The sequence below is a fragment of the Podarcis bocagei genome, assembly GCF_964188305.1.
Source record: "Podarcis bocagei genome assembly, chromosome: 10".
Lineage (NCBI taxonomy): Eukaryota > Metazoa > Chordata > Lepidosauria > Squamata > Lacertidae > Podarcis > Podarcis bocagei.
This window is the reverse complement of record NC_138135.1, coordinates 57,573,480-57,591,518: the sequence shown is the minus strand read 5'-3', so window position 1 is coordinate 57,591,518 and position 18,039 is coordinate 57,573,480. Positions and strand designations below refer to the sequence as shown.

The window sequence follows — 18,039 nt, the reverse complement described above, 5'->3', positions numbered from 1 at the left end:
CCATCTTCTGTGTGGCCCCATTCAAGTTATCACTGTAATGATATTTATCTCTATCAGGGAGGCCTACATGGAAATTACAAGCTATAAGATTGTTTATACCAGTGAGTACATATTTAAGAACAGCTTTCTGGTAATTGTTATTTATTACATTTTTATCCTGCACTTCCTTCAGGGAAGACTACCAAGTGAGGAGGCTGAATGGGGGTAACTGAACTTGGATCTCCTCAGTCGTGGCCCTTCACTGGCTCTCAAATCTTCCATTAGTCTCCTATAAATTGTCTTCTATCCAGTTAGTCCTCTGATATGCATCCTACAGTATGCCTTACCCATTACTCCTAAATGTATTCAGTCGGTGTATGCATTGCCATCACCATATAGATCAGCATCTACATGACATGTTTCTTGCTTTCTGGCTATACACTTTGGTACAACTCATCAGGTGTGCTAGGAATATGTGTAAGATTTCATGTCCACGATCCATGTCACTGTGATTCACCAATGGGCAGGTAGAAAGTCAGGATGCAATGGAATGGCCTTGACTTTCAAGGGATTCTTGTGCCTTGTAGAGGTGAGCTCATCTGAACCCTATACGGGATCGTTACTTTAGCAGTTCCTTTTAATGCATAAGCTAGCAGTTACAGTTAGCAAGTTCTCAGCTATGTTTGAAATTCACTAAAGGCTTAGAATACCAGTTTGTCCAGGGTTATCATATTGAGGGTTTGGAACCAGCTATGGCTAAACAAGAGGCCATATTTTGATCTAATAGCAGATATCTCAAAAAACAACCATTGGAGCTTCCTGTACAGTGCTACCTCTGGTTACATACTTAATTCGTTCCAGAGGTCCGTTCTTAACCTGAAACTGTTCTTAACCTGAAGCACCACTTTAGCTAATGGGGTCTCCCGCTGCCGCCACACGATTTCTGTTCTCATCCTGAAGCAAAGTTCTTAATCCGAGGTACTATTTCTGGGTTCGCGAAGTTTGTAACCTGAAGCATATGTAACCTGAAGCATATGTAACCCGAGGTACCACTGTATATCTTTTCATTTTCTCAGACTTTTAGGATACCACTGTAATGTTTTTTACTGTTTTGTGCTGCCTTTGTGACCTTGTGGGCATGCAGTTTAATTATGTGTTGTTCACACTGATGCATTAAGTGTGGCATTCAGCTAAGTTTTACTCAGAGTAAATGGGACTAAGTTTGTTCCATTAATTTCAATGGCTCTACTCTGAGTTAATCATAGCTGAATGCTCCTTAATTTCGTTTTCTCCCTTCTGGGATATGATTGAAGGCCAGTGCAATGCAAAAATGAATGGGTTAGGCTTAGAAACAGTAGCTGGCCCAAGGCCATCTAGTAAGCCCAAGCAGAATTTGAACCCCGGTTGCCCTGTCCAAGTCCAACGCTTTATCTATTTCATCATTACCCTGGCTTTTTGTGCTGGCTTATTGGTCTTACAGCAGCACTGTACGGATTTTGACATCTAAAGATAGCTCTCCTTGCTTGAGCTATAATAGACGAAGGTTTAATAATGCCTAACAGCTATGATAGATAAAGAATCTCTCTCTTTCTGTGTGTGTCTCTCTTACACATGCACACACATTTACAGATGCAGACTATTTTTAGGATGTTGGTATTAAAATAGACAGCTCAATAATACATTTTGAGTGGCCTATGCAGTAAAAAGGGGTGGCGTGTGGGGGAAACCATGAAAATAGTTATTGCTTGAATCTGCTTCCCTTTGTTCAAAATTTGTTGAAGAGTATGATGTCAAAAGGTTAAATTGAATGTAAAAGACTATATTTAATGTCACATGAGTGTTTTGTTTTAACTTCAAAGCTTCTTCACATAGTAACTTTTCTTCAGGACAAGATGTGTTCTTCGGTAATTGCTCTTCATTGAGATGAATATAAAGGAAGTTCTATCTTCAGAGTAAAGATTTGAGAAAAGAAAGTATTACGGGTTTTTTATATATAAAAAATCAGCTATAAAATTTATAGGCTGATCACGTGAGTTGATATGGTGCTGTAAGCAGCATCTCCTAACATTTGGTGTAAGTTCCTCAGAAGAGCAGATCCTCCAAGTGTCTCTATTTTCCAGGGACGTCCCAGATTTAGATAAGCCATCCCAGTTTCTGATTTGATCCCAGAATGTCCCACTTTTCCTTAGGAAAATAGGATGTCCCTATTTTTGTCGGAGAAATGTTGGAGTTATCTGACCCTCAAGCTGTCTGAAGGCAATGCTGTGTAGGGATTTTTTTTTTAATGTTTAATGTTTTATTATGTTTTTATATAAGTTGGAAGCTGCCCAAAGTAGCTGGGGCAACCTAGTAAGAGGTGTGAGGTATACAGTGGTGCCCCGCAAGACGAGTGCCTCGCAAGACGGAAAACTCGCTAGACGAAAGGGTTTTTCGGTTTTGCGTTGCTTTGCTAGACGAATTTCCCTATGGGCTTGCTTCGCAAGACGAAAACGTCTTGCGCTTTTTTTTTTTAAAGCCACTTGAAGAGGCGCAGTTGCGACGGACCGTGCTTCGCAAGACGAAAAACATCGCAAGACTAAAAGACTCGCGGAACGAATTATTTTCGTCTTGCGAGGCACCACTGTAAATAGTAAAATTATCATTATGGAATGGGACGTCCCTGTTTTCATCGGAGAAATATTGGAGGGTGTGCAAGAGACTACTATCTAGTCTCTTCAGGTTGAAAAGGTTTCATTACCACCTCCTTTAGGTTTTACTTATTTAAAATATTTTCATACAATGAAAGGTGTACAGTGCAAATTCCTGCATTGCGCTAGATGACCCTCAGGGTCCCTTCCAACTCTACAATTCTGTGATTCTATGATTCTACGGAGTTGGCATTAAAAACACAACAATAAAACCACATACACATAAACAGAATACCTGGGTTTTTGAATGCCTCTGTAGTCGAACGTTTCAGAACTTGAATGCCAAAACCGCGGAAGTAAATGCCTTGGTTTTCGAATGCACCTCAGAAGTCAAACAGGAAAAGCAGCTTCCGTTTTGAGTTTTCTGTATTGAGGCTTCCATTTTGAGGCTTCCACTTTCAGTTTTCAGTCTTTGAACATTTTGGAACGCATACGGACTTCCCAAACAGATTACGTTCAAAAACTGAGGTACCATTGTTGTAATTTAAACCAATAGATACTAAAAGTCAGAAAAGGCCCAGCAGTGTCAGTGCCTGCCTCCATTCAGAGTGAATTTGGTTCTGAATTGGTCACCCTAGCAATTCCCACATCACCAGCATTATGCAAGAATGGCTACTTAGTCATAAATTAGCTAAGCCATATAGTGATGGCCATGAATTTGGATGGCATTAAAAGAGGATGAGGCAAAATATTGGAGGATATTGCGGCTGCAGGCAGTAGGCCTCTGAATACCAGCTGCTGGGAATCTCAAGGGAGGAAAGTGTTGTTGTGTATTTGTATCTCTCACAGGCTCCCCAGAGGCATCGGTTGGCCAGGATGATAGACTGGGTGGTCCTTTAGCCTGTTCCTGCATGAGTTTCCTTATGTGAATGCCTGGAAGATCCTTAAGGTCCACATTCTGAATTTGTGCTTCCCACAAGCGGCAAAGTCTATACATGCACTTCTCACAGTTCCTTGCATGCCTACTTGGAATGAAAAAGTCCAGCTCCGGCCTGGTCCTGCACAAGCCTCAAAATCACATATTGTGGGAAATCAAATGTTGCTGTTGAATGGAATTACAGTGGTACCTCGGGTTAAGAACTTAATTCGTTCTGGAGGTATGTTCTTAACCTGAAACTGTTCTTAACCTGAGGTACCACTTTAGCTAATGGGGCCTCCCACTGCTGTCACGCGATTTCTGTTCTCACCCTGAAGCAAAGTTCTTAACCTGAGGTACTATTTCTGGGTTAGCGGAGTCTGTAAGCTGAAGCGTCTGTAACCCGAGGTACCATTGTAGTTTATCATTGTACCACACAGATGGGCAACATGTGGCTTTCCAGATTTTGTTGGACTCTTCCATTAGCCCCAGCCAGTACGAACAATGGCCAAGGATGATGGGTGGCACACAAATTTATTATCCTTGTTGCAAAGCATACATAGCTCTAGTTCTGGTGATCCAGATAACGTTGAAAACTTCCCATATTTTATATTTAGTTGCTGTGCTGCTTGTAACAAGCAGGAACTTAACAGATCAACCAAATGTTTTGAAGAGGTTAGCTGCTTGTCAGATGTGTGCTGCTTTCCCTTAGTTTGAAATGTGATGTCTTCATTGTACAAAATGCCAGCTTTTTAGCAAAGATTCCTATTCTTATGTATATTAACACATTTGTAGTTCTTTTTGTTTATGTAAAGGAGGAAAAGTCCTAACAGTGTGAGAGACCTACAGAAAATTTGAAACTGAAAACATGCAGGCAGGAGATGTTGCAAAAGTTTTACAGTAATTTGTCTCTTACGTCAAGACAAATATAGTACCCAAAAGGCAAAGATTAAAGCTGCGCACTGACTAGGGAGGGAGCCTCCATTTGAGACAGTGAATGTGCAAACATGCAGAGGATTGGTTGCACATGTTTCTGACATTTAGCTGTGATCTCTGAACCGCATGTGGTGGTTCTGAAAAAGAAAGAGATCATAATGGTCTGGATCTGAGTTTCACTGTAGAATGTTACACACACCCACACCCACACACCCCATCACATGTGAGTGTTTTCTTCAGTTTTGATAAATGCATACAGTTTTGGTTTCATTGATCTGAGGTAGTTCAGATGGATAGATAAACTGTTATGCTTGAGAGCTAAAGGCTTGGATTCAAATTATGGCCCAGTTTCAGTAATGACATGACCACGCGAAGTTAAGTACTTAATTGAGTTCAAATGCCAACTTAGCTGTCCTACTAAAAGAAAAGGGAAGTCAAGGCTGCAGTCCTATATACACTTTCCTGGAAGTAAATCCCTCCAAATTCAGTGGGGCTTACTTATGGGTATACATGTATAGGACTGGTTGGGTTGAGACCAGTGTCAATTTTGGTTTGATTGAGAAACAGTGTAATCTTAGATAAGGCTTGCAAACTTGTTTTCTATGCCATAAGTGGACATACTTTTATTTTTGCTGTGGAGGATTCATGGAATAAAGATTAGGGGATAAAGGACTTGGGAAGACTCACTAAAGGCATTTCAGACAAGATTAGGTTAACCTTGTTTATAAATTATAATGTTTGGTAATGACTGAAAGTAAGAATAGCAAGATGGACAAGATACATAAATAATGTACTGTGGTGACAGCAATGGGTGCCTGGGACTGATCCTTTGAATCAAATTTCCTTGAAAATTAATTTGGTTGAAATAACTTTTGGCTAATTTAGAATGGAAGTAGAATTGTACGCTACAATTAATTCCAAAACATTATGATGTGTATAAAAATGTATACTCTTATGCAATTCTTTTAAGATCGTATAAATCTTTTGCCTTTTACAAAATTTGTGGAATATAAGCACACATGTTTTGAACTGTGATTGTTTAAGTGGAAAGAAAACAAAACGAGAGCTGCAACACTGTTTTTTAAGTCTTAAGGGTCATTTGAAGAAAACCTATTAGATGAAATTTGTCATTAGTCATACTATAATATTGCAAGGAAGCCAGAGGGTGAATGTGACAGTACATATTTGTGTACTCAGTATCCCTGTAGTGGGTAAATTGTAGGAATGTGGCAAGGATCTGAGATGGGAGTTGTTTGAAGTAGTGGCTGTCAATCAGCACAATCAAAGGATGGCCTGCTCTGACACAATTAGATGATTTGGGCATGACCACTTAATTTATAAGGTCTCTCTGGCCGCTTGAAAGCTTTATCAGTCCTTAACAGGAGCATCGAGAATACCACATTGCTTGAGGTTGGTCAGGGATAATCTACTGCACTGTTTTTGGATTATTTGATAGTGCCGAACTTAAAAATGCCTCATCTGACAGATTGCTCTTACTATCAGGTGAGCTATTGAAAATAAGTGCTAGTTTGGGTGCTGTTTCTCATTTTGCTAATGAAGAGCAATGATGTAGTTTGTATCTAATGGAAGTCTCTATTGGCAGATTATGCAGTGATCTTTGTACACATTAGGCATGGGTTTCAACTCAAACTTGGTGTAAAAAAAATGTTCAAAGGTATGCTGAAGTTACTCTGTGTTCTTGAAATTGCATTCTTTCCTGAGATGATTGTTTCTGTGGCTGGAGAATTAACTGTATAATTAATTTGGGGAGCAGAGAAGATTGAATGGATTTCTTGAAGGCTGGGGTTCTCTGTTTATGGAAGTAGCATTGTCCAGATAAACTACCATGCTTCTGTATAACTTAGCGGACATAGATCTTGTATAGCTTGTAGGTCACAGTGTCAGCCAGTTTCCATGACCTGCAATTTAGTTGCTCACAACTGTATTATTAAAGGTCCTCGAGCCTAATCTAAGAGAAATTGTACTTCATCATTTTCTTTTCTTCCATAGGTCCAGACCCACTTGGACAATCCATCTAGGTATCACGTTCAGCAAACTCAGAGGCATCAAGTGAAGCAGTACCTAACGCTGGATGCGAAGCTGTCTAGCCAAAGCCTGTCATCTCATTCCCATTCAATCCATTCTTCAGCAGCTATGCCCATATTAAGGAGTGGGCATATGCCTCCGACCAACATCAGCACTCCTGGGAGTCCAGTGACCAAGTTATTAAGTCTTGGAGGAGAACAAGAAAATGCGGTATGTCATAGAGCTGTGAAATAGTCTAAGGCCTCTTGAATGTTGGTTTGCCAAATTAGATGGAGCTTACAAGATGGGGGAAAGGTCTCCCATTTGTTCAGCATTGCTACACCTAAATATGCCTACGTTAAACTACATTTGTTGAGTGAGATCTGGAGGCTTATGCATGAAATTCCATGTCATCACAGTGGATTTGCACCATTGTCAACGGTCCTTTTATAATCACGTAAGCATTGCTTAAAGAGATGTTTGCTCTCTGATGTATTAAGGGGTGATTAATTCAACATAAAGTCTCGGGACTAAACAAAACCTCCCAAATTTGCACAGGTTGGAGCCAGATTTAGTCATGCTTAGAGCAGACCTGAAGGAATGGGTTTCCCAAACCCAAAACTGACTGTGCAGGCAGTTTGAATAGCCTCCAATAAGGCTGCAGACCCAGTTTTATGACAAACTAAGACCTAAGTTTGGATTCAAACCTGCCATTGTTAATTACAAAATGTAGGATTTTATAGCAGCCCCTTGTTCCAGTAAATAAGGACTGCAGAGTTTTTACATGATATATGCATATAAATAGCAAATAGAGCTCATATTCTGCATGCATAGCTACATTCTGGGCTGCTACTAGAAACCACCCCTTTCTCAATCTTGGAATCATTTCAGACTGTGAATTTAAAGTCCTATGTATATGTTGCCTTCCTCATTTATGTGACTTGCATTGCCATTGAAAATTTACCTTCCCCCAGTATGAGTTTGCTTCAGTTGTAGGGCTCTCATTTGGGGGGGGGGGGGTTGGTCCCAAAGTATTAATTTTGGAAGGACATAAATATTTCCAAAATGCTTTGAATGTGAGGATACTTTTATTCACAGTTATCCTTTCCCCTGCATGCTCATCTTCTGCACCATTTTGTTCCTTATTTGCTGTCGTTCCCCCACTGAATTAGTCACAAACGGGTGATCCTAGCTTAATCATAGGTCAATTTATAAATGAGATGCTGTTATGATGCTATTCAGCCAAACAGTATTGGCTATCATCATCATTTCATTTGTATGCCTCTTCTGAAAGCGATTCTGATCACAAAGAGAATTATTCTATCAAAAGATTAGTGTTTGTTCTTTTTTTTAAAAAAAGTGAATATTTGTAGAATAAGTTCCTCCGTTCACCATCCTCTTGCATTCATTGACAACTTCTTTTACTAGATGGAGGACGTTATCGATGACATAATCAACATGGAATCTAGTTTTAAGGATGAAGGGATAGGTTGCTCAGAAACACCGCTTCTCTTGCAAAGCACTGTAAGTAATTGACACTTCCCTTTCAAAAAAAATTAATGAAGAATACAACTGAGAACTGTAATGCATTGTTGCACAAAGGTGATATTTGTTCTCTGCCTCCCTCTCTTGCTTAAAACTATCTGAGAAAATTATCCTTTCCACTGACAAATTTCAGGATGATGGAATGAGCAATAGAATGCCATCTTGTTACAAAGGTGTATATCTGTCTGTGTTATAGGCTATCTCTGCTGATAGGAACTCAAGTTTCCCTTCTTACAACACACTGATTATATAGCTTGATTTCCTTGACAAATTATAATCAAATGTTTTAACACTCAGTAAGCTCAGATGCTTTTTAAGAACATACCAGAAGTAATAGATGCCTAACAAACCTGATATTCAGCAACTGATTTAACATTTGCCTCAAACATGGAAAAATGTTGTAAGGCCAAAATAAGCTGCGTTTCTCTACTTAAGTAATAGTTTCAAACATTCAAAAAATGTTGAACCTATTGTCGCCGAGCATCAAAAAGAATGGAACAGAACCCTGTGTATACCTTTAAGTTAACCATTTTATTTATTATGTTATTATTGAAATTTATAGGCTGGCTTTCAACCCCAACCCCACCATCCCCCCTTTCCCAAGCTGATTCACAAAAACATATGAAATGTGCTCAAGAAACCAGCTGATCAAATTATAAAATTCATGCCACCAATTGCATGTAAATTATTAAAATTCATAAACAATAAAAGTGATAGCACAATTTCCTTTCCCCTCTCCCGGCTGCCCGCACATGCACAGAGATCCTGCAGTTCTGATCTCCCAGGCTCAGGTTTCTAATTGCACCCTAGTTAGTGCTATTTGTATGAGCAGTTTCTCATCAGTGATTACCACGATCTTCAAAGCTGAGTACATCTTTGCTGGGAAAGGACCAGACTAAATATTAACAGCGCCTTATCTTGGGTAACTGGAAAAGGCTGCACAAGACAACAGCACGGCAAAAGTCTTTGCTAGGCACATTTTACACTAGATGTACTTAAAAGTCCAAGGAAGTCTCAAAGGTCACCTTGATATTTGAGGCTCAGCATTGCATTTCCAGGTTCCGCTAACAAGATTTGCACAAAGAGAAATGGCCGCGACAAGCAAGCAACTTACTACTGTGAAAACAGGTAGCCATCAATATTCCTTCTTACTGTGCAGATCAAAATAAATACGAGGCGTTTCTCTTCAGCTTAGAAATTCTTCCTAAAGAACAAAGGGGGTAAGGCTTGGCTGGCAAACCCTGCCAAAAGGAGCTTGTGAAATTCGGACAGAGGAGCAGAGAGGACTGACTATGGAATAGAATCAGATGTGCCTCCCCCACAGCTCAGGAGACTCTTGCAAGGAGGGCTGCATACATACTGGACCGATCACTGCTAAGGAACTATTTTGCACTTCGGACTTCATTTGTGGCAGTCCCAACTCCCCTCTCATGAATTGCTACGAACATCGTTGCAATTAATATAAGATACTGTATTGGAGATGGCATTTAAAGTCATGCCAGTTTCCAAAGCAAGCTTCACAATGTTCTGGGCATTTAGCGGACCCAACTGCGCAGAGACAGGACAGAATGGAGCAGCTCATAGAGACACAGTGCACCATGCACTTTACGATGATGTGCTGGTTGTTTCGTCATCTGCCAGCACTGCAGAGCAACATTTTCACCTTAGTCTATGGCTTTTTTGTGTTGTTGGGATGCTTCGGTTTTGATTGATTGATTGATTGATTGATTGATTGAATTTACATCAACAATCTTTATTACGCTCCAGAGACCCAACAAATTGATTGAATTTATATACTGCCCTATACCTGGGGGTCTCAGGGCAGTTCACAGAATAAAATCAAGATATAAAACCACAAAATAATCAAAATAAAAACAACAACCCAATAGCCCCCCCCAAACACCCACTTTTTAAAAGGGCATAGGATGTCAATCTAATCAACCAAAGGCCTGGTTAAAAAGGAACGTTTTTACCTGGTGCCTAGTATAATGAAGGTGCCAGGCAAACTTCCCTGGGGAGAGCATTCCACAGACGGGGAGCCATTGCAGAGAAGACCTGTTCTCATGTTGCCACCCTCTGGACCTCTTGAGGAGTGGACACACGAAGGAGGGCCTCATAAGGTGATCTCAAGGTCCGGGTAGGTTCATATGGGAAGAGGCGGTCCTTGAGGTATTGCTAGTTTTAATGTATGTACGTGTTTGCTTAAAGTATTGTAAGCTGCTTTGAGTTGCGGTGGCAAAAAGCAACTAATAAATTTAAATGATGATAATAATGTGGGGCGTATGGCATGGAGCTGTGTCTCCTGGCACCACCCTCAATATCATGTGCCACTATATTGTCCATGGAAAGTCTGCAAAGGGGGCTCCTAAATATCAGGAAGTATACTTCATTGTAGGCATTCCATGTGATCAGGAGCCCTGCTTGCAGTGCCAGCACTCAAACAACCGCTGATACCCTGGGGACATTTTGCAGGGTCTGGACAAACCACTACTCCACCCTCTGTGAGTTATCCCTACACATGGAGGGAATGTATGTATATGGCTAATGTCTATACCACAAACCTGCTTTGAATATGTTAATACGGGTCCAGGTACTAACCAGCCACCTGTGTGTACATTTAGGCGCACACAGTGTCTATAACATTCTGCAACTATTTTTGTGTTCCAAAACTAGACCTACTCTCAGATTTCATAAAACCCAGATCTATGTCCGCCAAGCGACAAGATGCCCTGCTCTGTGGTATTTACCGGTGTGAGGGGCTTCATGTGGTCTACTGTCGGTGAAGAGAGTTTTGTTAATTATGTGTGTGAGTGGTGCATATTGTTCCCGGCCCTTGCAAACGCCACTGAAGACTGTGTGTTACACATTTGTCCTTGGATCGGCCCATTTCCTTATCTCCTCTATAAATGCCTTCTGAAGAGGCTGGTGAATATATGCCGTTGAAGTGTATTCCATGGTAATTTAGTAGGAACGAAAGGAAGGCTGTTCCCTTCCTTCCTGTTGAGCGTTCAGCCTTTGAAAGGTAGGTGAAAGCTGTAAAGGGAAGCATTCCTTGCTCGAGTGCTCAGATTTTATTCTAGAGCTGCCAGTCACTTATAAATAGAAATGTGATGGGCCTAACCAATTCACACTGTACTTTAAAAGAAAGGCAAAAAAAAAGAGAGGAAAGGGGATTTGTTAATCTTTTAAAAGAGAAGAAGACGTTTCTCACAACATGTGCCACACGTTCAGTGTGTACTGCGATCTGAAATGGCATGTTATGCCATACCTTGGGTGGGTATTTCTTTTGCTGCCCCCAAAGAGATGGGTACCAATTTGAATGCCGAAACATCTCCTTTTAAAAAGTTGCTTCCATTAATGAAATTGGGAAGAAGACTCTTCCCAAATGGGGGACCATTGTAGTGGAATACCTCTACTTATTTTCTCTTGGGAGAGGAAATCCATTCCATAATGAAAGGGGCAATGGTAGGTTTCCTTGTATTGTTTGATGGGAAGGGGTTCTTGATCTACTGCTTTGGAAACAGCAAAAAATCTGACACAAAGTTCAGCTGCTTGAAGAGAGACTTTGAAGAAATGGCTGATGGGAAGTTGTTGCCATCCTATAAGGAAAAGGACAGTCCTGGTTTCAAGAAAGCTGTCTTCTGCTGGAAATGAGATGGGTATACACTTGTCATTGATAGCTTAGCACTGAGACGCCATGTCATCATTATATACTCCAGTCTGGTTCCAATGGGGAGAAATGAACCACATGGTGGTCACTAAGCAGCTACTGACCCCTATTCTATTATGGGCTTTTCCAGATCATGAAAACATGGCAGTGGTGTTAGCCCATCTAGTTTGTTCAGTGTCCTTCTGAGTCCTCTTCAGGATTCCCCCATAATACGCAAGGGGGAGAGTGGGAGGCATGGGCCCCGGCTACACACTCTCCAACAAGTCACTGGTCTGGTTCGCATAACATGGTAAACCAAACTATGGCTTAGCCAGGCCCACATGAATGTACAGATTCTGGGGATAAAGCTTACGGTCACTTTGCTCCTGATCCTTTTTGATTTTGCACATGCTGAGCTAAACCAAGGTACTAGCTGACTAGCTTAACCACAAACCTAGATTCAGACGATACATTAAGCCAAATATGGCTTAGCTCAGGACGGTACTAAAAAGGGCCACGATGGAGCAAAGTGACTGCAGACTCTGGGATCCCAGACATTTCTGCAGTCTTGGGGAGCCCATGGTTTGGCTTACTGTGTCATGCTAACCAAGTCATTGTTACCAATCCTGCAGCCATTTATGTTTTGAGGTCTAAACTTCAACAGCAGATAGCCTTTTCTACAAAGGTAGGCTCTCCATAAGGTTTAGAAGTCTGATCTTCCAGGGTCCAAAAATGAATGGGGAGCCTACAAGAGTAGAAGAGGTTCTCCACTTCAGAAATTCAGCCCTCAATGTGTGGAGGGCTCTGAAGTGGTGACACTGATGTGATGAAGGGGGTACTTTTCCTCACGGGATATAATTGTGTGGCTGAAACTATAGGGAAGGGGGGGTAAATTCAATTCAGTTTGAACCTAAAGACAGACCTACCTATTTTATTCTGATGCACGCAAACTGAAATTTCCACTTCTCCGGATTTTGCAATACAGTGCAAAATTAAGCCAAGCAGTGTGTACAAAGATGCACTTACTTGGGTTAATGCATGCCTAGAAATACATATATTAGGGGAAATAACATATGAACATGCTTTATATTATGAAAAGTTGTTTTGCAGAGATATGGATGAAATTGCGTACAAAAATGAAAATTGCACTAAAATGGTGCTGAATTTTCATAATGACTTAAAAAACAACCAGCTCAATTTTTAGAAAAATGGGAAACTGAGAGAAACTGCCTACCCCTAGAGGAAGAACACTTGAATAGGGCTCTGGTCTTCAGATACTATCTGTTTCACTCATCTGTTTACTGCATCATCAAGTTCAGCAGTTTACAAAGGCAGGTGTAGGTAACATACGTCACAGATGGGCAGTTAAGCCACAGAGAATTAAGAGTTCAGAATTAGGTATCCTCGAGGTCCTTTGTGATGCTTGAAACTAACAATTACATATGGTCTTTCAGCCCTTCTGTTTGTGAGCAGTTTTGAAATGCTAGACCAAATGGCCAGGTAGAAACAGCTCTGCTTCCCCTTTGAGTAGCTTTTGATAGCTTTGATATCATTGTGTGAGTAGCGGCAGCAGTGGCAAAAGACGAGTGTGCATTAACAGGACAAAAAGCAATGCATATTTTCTAGTTCATCTGCCAACTTCAAAGATTAAACCAATCCGTGTTGGCTACTTATACTGAATAAACCCAAAAAGCAAATGATAAGAAAATGAAACAAACATTGAACAAACTGTATTTTAGTTAATTTAGGAAATGAATGAGAACATGCTTCTAATTTCAGCTATCCACTTGACAGATGAAAATAGTGCAGCTCCTAAACTTTATTAACTCAGTGGTGGCTATGTTTAAAATGAATCAATATGGCTGATGTTTAAATTGAAGATTTTTAATACGTTCTACTTTTGGGCAATTGTTACCTAACCAAGTCAGTCAAGGAGCATACTTAAATAATGGATTGAGCATTGGACTCTGAGCATTCTTGTATTAAGAGGATCTGTGTTCGATTTTGACCATAGTGAACCATATTAACTGGAAGGAGAGAAGAGTGCTCTTAACATTGCATTGTTTGTTTATTTAACCAAAAACAATTTCCTAACCAAAGGCAGATTTTTTTGGGGGGGTGTATTTAGGGCCCATTTAGAATCATAGGATCATAGAGTTGGGAGGGACCACAAGGGTCATCTAGTCCAACCCCCTGCAATGCAGGAATCTATTACCCAACTTGGGGATCAAACCCACAACCTTGGGATGAAGAGTCATGCTCTACTGAGCGAGCTATCCAGGCTCACATCCTTTCAGAGAGGATATAGGGATGAGGCCACATGTATAGTTCAGAAGAGGGAATTCCTTAGGCACCGAGTCACCACCAAATAGGCCCTGTCTCATGTTCCAACCAACCTAATCATGCTCACTGCTGCATCTGTGAGCTGTGCCTCTGTGGCTAATCTCAAAACCTGGGCAGGTTGCTTTGGCTGGAGCCACCAAGTAGCATTTCCAGGTTTTAAAAAGTCAAAACCAGCACTTAACTAGGAAGTGCATAGACAACCATGGTAACTGATACAATATTGGAGTAACACAGTCTGAGTGCCTTGCCCCCACAAGCATCCAGGCAGCAACTGAAGCTTCAGAATCACCTTTAAAGGCAGCCCCACACTGCAGTCTGGGTATAACCAAGGCATATCTGAGGCAAGATCTACCATCCCTAGATGTGTTAACCACTATTCTAGTGGAGATGCAGAAACTCGTGGTCCCCCATTAGATGAGTTAGAATAAATACATAAGTAAACCAAATAGATAGATGCAGAAACTTGCACAACACCTCGAGCTTTGGATAAAAAGAAGATCATTGTTAACAATGTTCTTATCATAATCTCCAGCTACTTTGGCTTAATCGGCATAATTAAAGTTTAGAGAAGCTCCATATTTCATTCAAATGAAATGTTAAGACACTATTATGTGATGATTAAGGTTTTGTAGTAATCTTTTCACAGAGCCTACCCTGGGTAAATGCATTTTCTTTCCCTTATTGGCGCTTCGGTTATACTTCAGTGCAGTTGTACCATCTAACAGGGACTAGTTAACCATTTGCTGCGTTAATCATTTAGTGCAGTTCTCATCACTGAGTGAAATGATTTACAATTCGGTTGCATGAAGACAGAGAGAGATGCATATTGGCCTATAGTGACTGAGACAGTGAAGAGCGCAAAATGCATTGAATTGAAAGGTACTGTTTCTCTAAATGTATTTGTTGGCATGTGCATGCTATATAAATATATTCTGGCCTTCAGCGGTTCAGAGTACTTGACTATCGTGTTGTGGAACATATTTTTGTTATCTGTCATGCTGGTTTTGGTTGGACGGAGGATTGCTTGATTCAATTTGTGCCCTGATCTGCCTTTGGCGAATTAGAAGATGGTGACATTCTTGAGTTTATATTAGCTTTGATCCTTAAAGTAAGAGAGGTGGAATTTTGATTGCATAATAAGAATGCTTGATCTGTTTGTCTTTTTCCTTATTTTAATCTGCCTTTTGAATGGCACGGGGAACTCATACTCTAGCAGTAGTTCAGGAATAATACCGCATCAAGAAAAGTAGCTACACTTTATGTCTAAGATCTGGAGCTCAGATATGGTTGTTCTTGTTAATAATAGCAGATATTTTTACCAATCCTGTATCATGCAGTTGCAGCCGTTTAAAAATACAACATTAAAATTGGTTTTAAAAATCACAGTCAATGAAGACGGGCATGTCTTCTGAAATATACATCTCAGGTGTCAAAGGCCAGGGTCAAGTGGTGCATCTTCATCGTACAACAAAAATGACAGGAGATATCAAACACACCTCTGTGGGGAGGAAATTTCCTAGCTTAGGGGCTACTGCAGAGAATGCACTCCCTGTGCCAATGCCCCACCTGACTTTCTGAGGGTGGTGAGACTACCATCAGGGTTGTAAAAGATTCCTGTCTGCACTACTACCAGTCAATGTTGACAATACTACGAGATGGACCACTGGTCTGATGCATCCCATGTTCTGTGTTCTAAGTTCATATATCTTTTTCAATTGCTGCCCCTTTGCTTGCATATCATCTTTTTCACAGATGTCGGTCCTTTCTGGTGCAAACCAGGAAGCTGGTTTTCCTTTTGTTTTTTGCATTTTAAAAACAGACAATATGTATGTGTTGCTTTTTTTTTTTTAAAGGCCTAAAATAAATAGGATGTGGGCCTGCCGCAGTGACTGCCTGATTAGAACTGACACAAAGAATTTTCTACAGCTGGGCTTGGCTTGAGATGGTGATCACCAGAGCTCAGCCCCAGAACCCTTTCATATGCCGGAGGATGAGATCAGCTTTGAGATATGAGAAGTAAGAATGCAGAAGATGGTGCATCTGCAAGTTATGTGCTGATGCAAATTGACTCCCCACCAAGTAGTTGTATAAGAAGTAGGACCTGTCAGTTTTGGACCTCTCAGTTTCTCATGTTTCCAATCTTAACATCAGTTCTCCACATTCGGCAGCAATTTGCAGTTCAAAAATCCTCATGAAATCCCACCAGCATTTTAGTGTGAATTTCTCCCAACAAGCACATTTTTATATGCTGTTTGCATTTTTGTAAACAAATCTACCTAATACATTGCCTTTTTGTGCCATTTTCATTGCCATTTTCATTTTTATGCTCACTCCCCCCCTTTTTTTGGAAAACGGTTGGAGAACTGCATTGCAAAATTCAGATAAATGCAAATTTGAAAGGATAGCTGTGTTTCAGTTTGCGCAAAATTTGCACAGTTTGCACAAAAATGAGAGCGATTCCTAGGTCTGGAAGACCTGGCGGAAGATGTGAAAATAGTGATGGTTTGGAAGCTCCCTTCAAGTGCCACAAGGGAAAAAAAGAGATGCACTTTTACTATGCTAGGAGATTCCATGGTTACAGGAAGAGATTAACTAAACTGAAACTTGACACACAGCGGCTTGACTAAGAGCTCATTATGTCTACTCATTCCTCTGCACTTACACAGCCAAAGAGTAAATGCAATTGAATCTGCCAGCTCCACTCTGCCTGGTGGTGTCTCAGAAAGGAGCCCAACTGCATATAGGTGTGCACATAGAGTCCTCTTTCAGATGTTCTGTGACCACATGGACGTTAGGGCTGATGCATACAGTCCTGCTCCTCATTTTACATGCTCACTATGCATGTGGAAAGGGGATTAAAGATTTGAGCTGCTTAAATGTTTTGGGTATATTCTTTATTCATTCACAACCCCCCCCCCAAATTTTATTAATATCTGTAATTTCCTATTCCCACCCCCCAACAAAACCTGGTAGGATTCGCTTGTATAAAGACTTGTAGGTGATGCTTATTCATCTCAGAGGACATTGAGGAAGAAATCTAAATAACTATGAAGATCATCTATTTTGTTAAGATCTTCAATTAAGGATCCTGTAGATACTTCAATTTCAAGCAAATAGCAAGCCAGTGTAGTCTACAATGTGCATGTCAATTTAATTGTCACCATTCAGTTAAAGAATGATCGGAAAGGCGACAGAACTAGAATATATATATATATATATATATATATATATATATATATATATATATATATGAAAATTATGATGAGAAGAATACATTTTGTCTTACTACTCAGGAATAAAATAAAGGTGCTTAAGCTGGAAATGTGCTTAGCTTTCAAATCCTACATATTAAACACAGCTTGCTCTTGAATAAGAATTCTGAACATTCTTTAAAACCTATCTCTATGAAGACATAAAAAGATATGAGAATTTTCTGGAAGTGACAGGATAAAGACACACAAGGCTTCCAATTGGCACTTGCTGGTTACAGTTTAAGTAGTGGTAGTTGCTTCAGTTCAGCGATAGCTAAAGACTTTTATTCTACATCCCATTAGGAAGAATAGTTGGGAAGAACTGCCAGTTGCCCATATCTTTGTGTTTATATGGAGCAAGCAACTGACGGAAAAAGAGGGTAAAGTTACAGTACTGTGATACTGTTACATACAGGTGGCGTGCAACAGTTGTGTGACTCCTGTGTATCTCATGCAAGGTTATTATAATAATTAACATTTATACATCTCTTAATGCTAATATAGGCTTCTCAGCAGATTACTGTTAGAATTTCTGCTCTGTGATTGCAGTCAAGGGATTGTTCTCTATCACATGACGGTGTATGTTTTGACTCCACAGAGTGGGAAGTGACAGAGACAGGATGTTTGAGTTACTGTGTTCCGTGAAGTGGGACTATTGTCCTTTGTTCTTTCTCTGTGCTGCCTGATGCTAGAGAGAGAGGGAGCCATGTTGCAGTGCTCCGTGTGTGTTTATATGTAAATAAAGTTGATTAGCCAAAATGCTGAGTT

The 18,039-nt window shown here is 40.4% G+C and overlaps 1 protein-coding gene across 4 annotated transcripts in view; it reads left to right on the top strand.

The window, feature by feature from the left end:
- Positions 1–18,039, top strand: part of TFEC (transcription factor EC) — a 129,790-nt gene that overhangs the window by 95,038 nt on the left and 16,713 nt on the right. For 2 of the 4 annotated variants that reach the window (XM_081211789.1, XM_081211788.1), the window contains exons 1-3: positions 5,684–5,961; positions 6,469–6,714; positions 7,912–8,007. In XM_081211789.1, coding sequence (XP_081067915.1) covers positions 5,929–5,961; positions 6,469–6,714; positions 7,912–8,007 — 375 coding nt within the window. In that variant the 5' untranslated portion in view covers positions 5,684–5,928. Of the gene's footprint in view, positions 1–5,683; positions 5,962–6,468; positions 6,715–7,911; positions 8,008–18,039 lie in introns of those variants that run through there. The other 2 variants (XM_081211790.1, XM_081211791.1) reach the window with 1 other exon arrangement.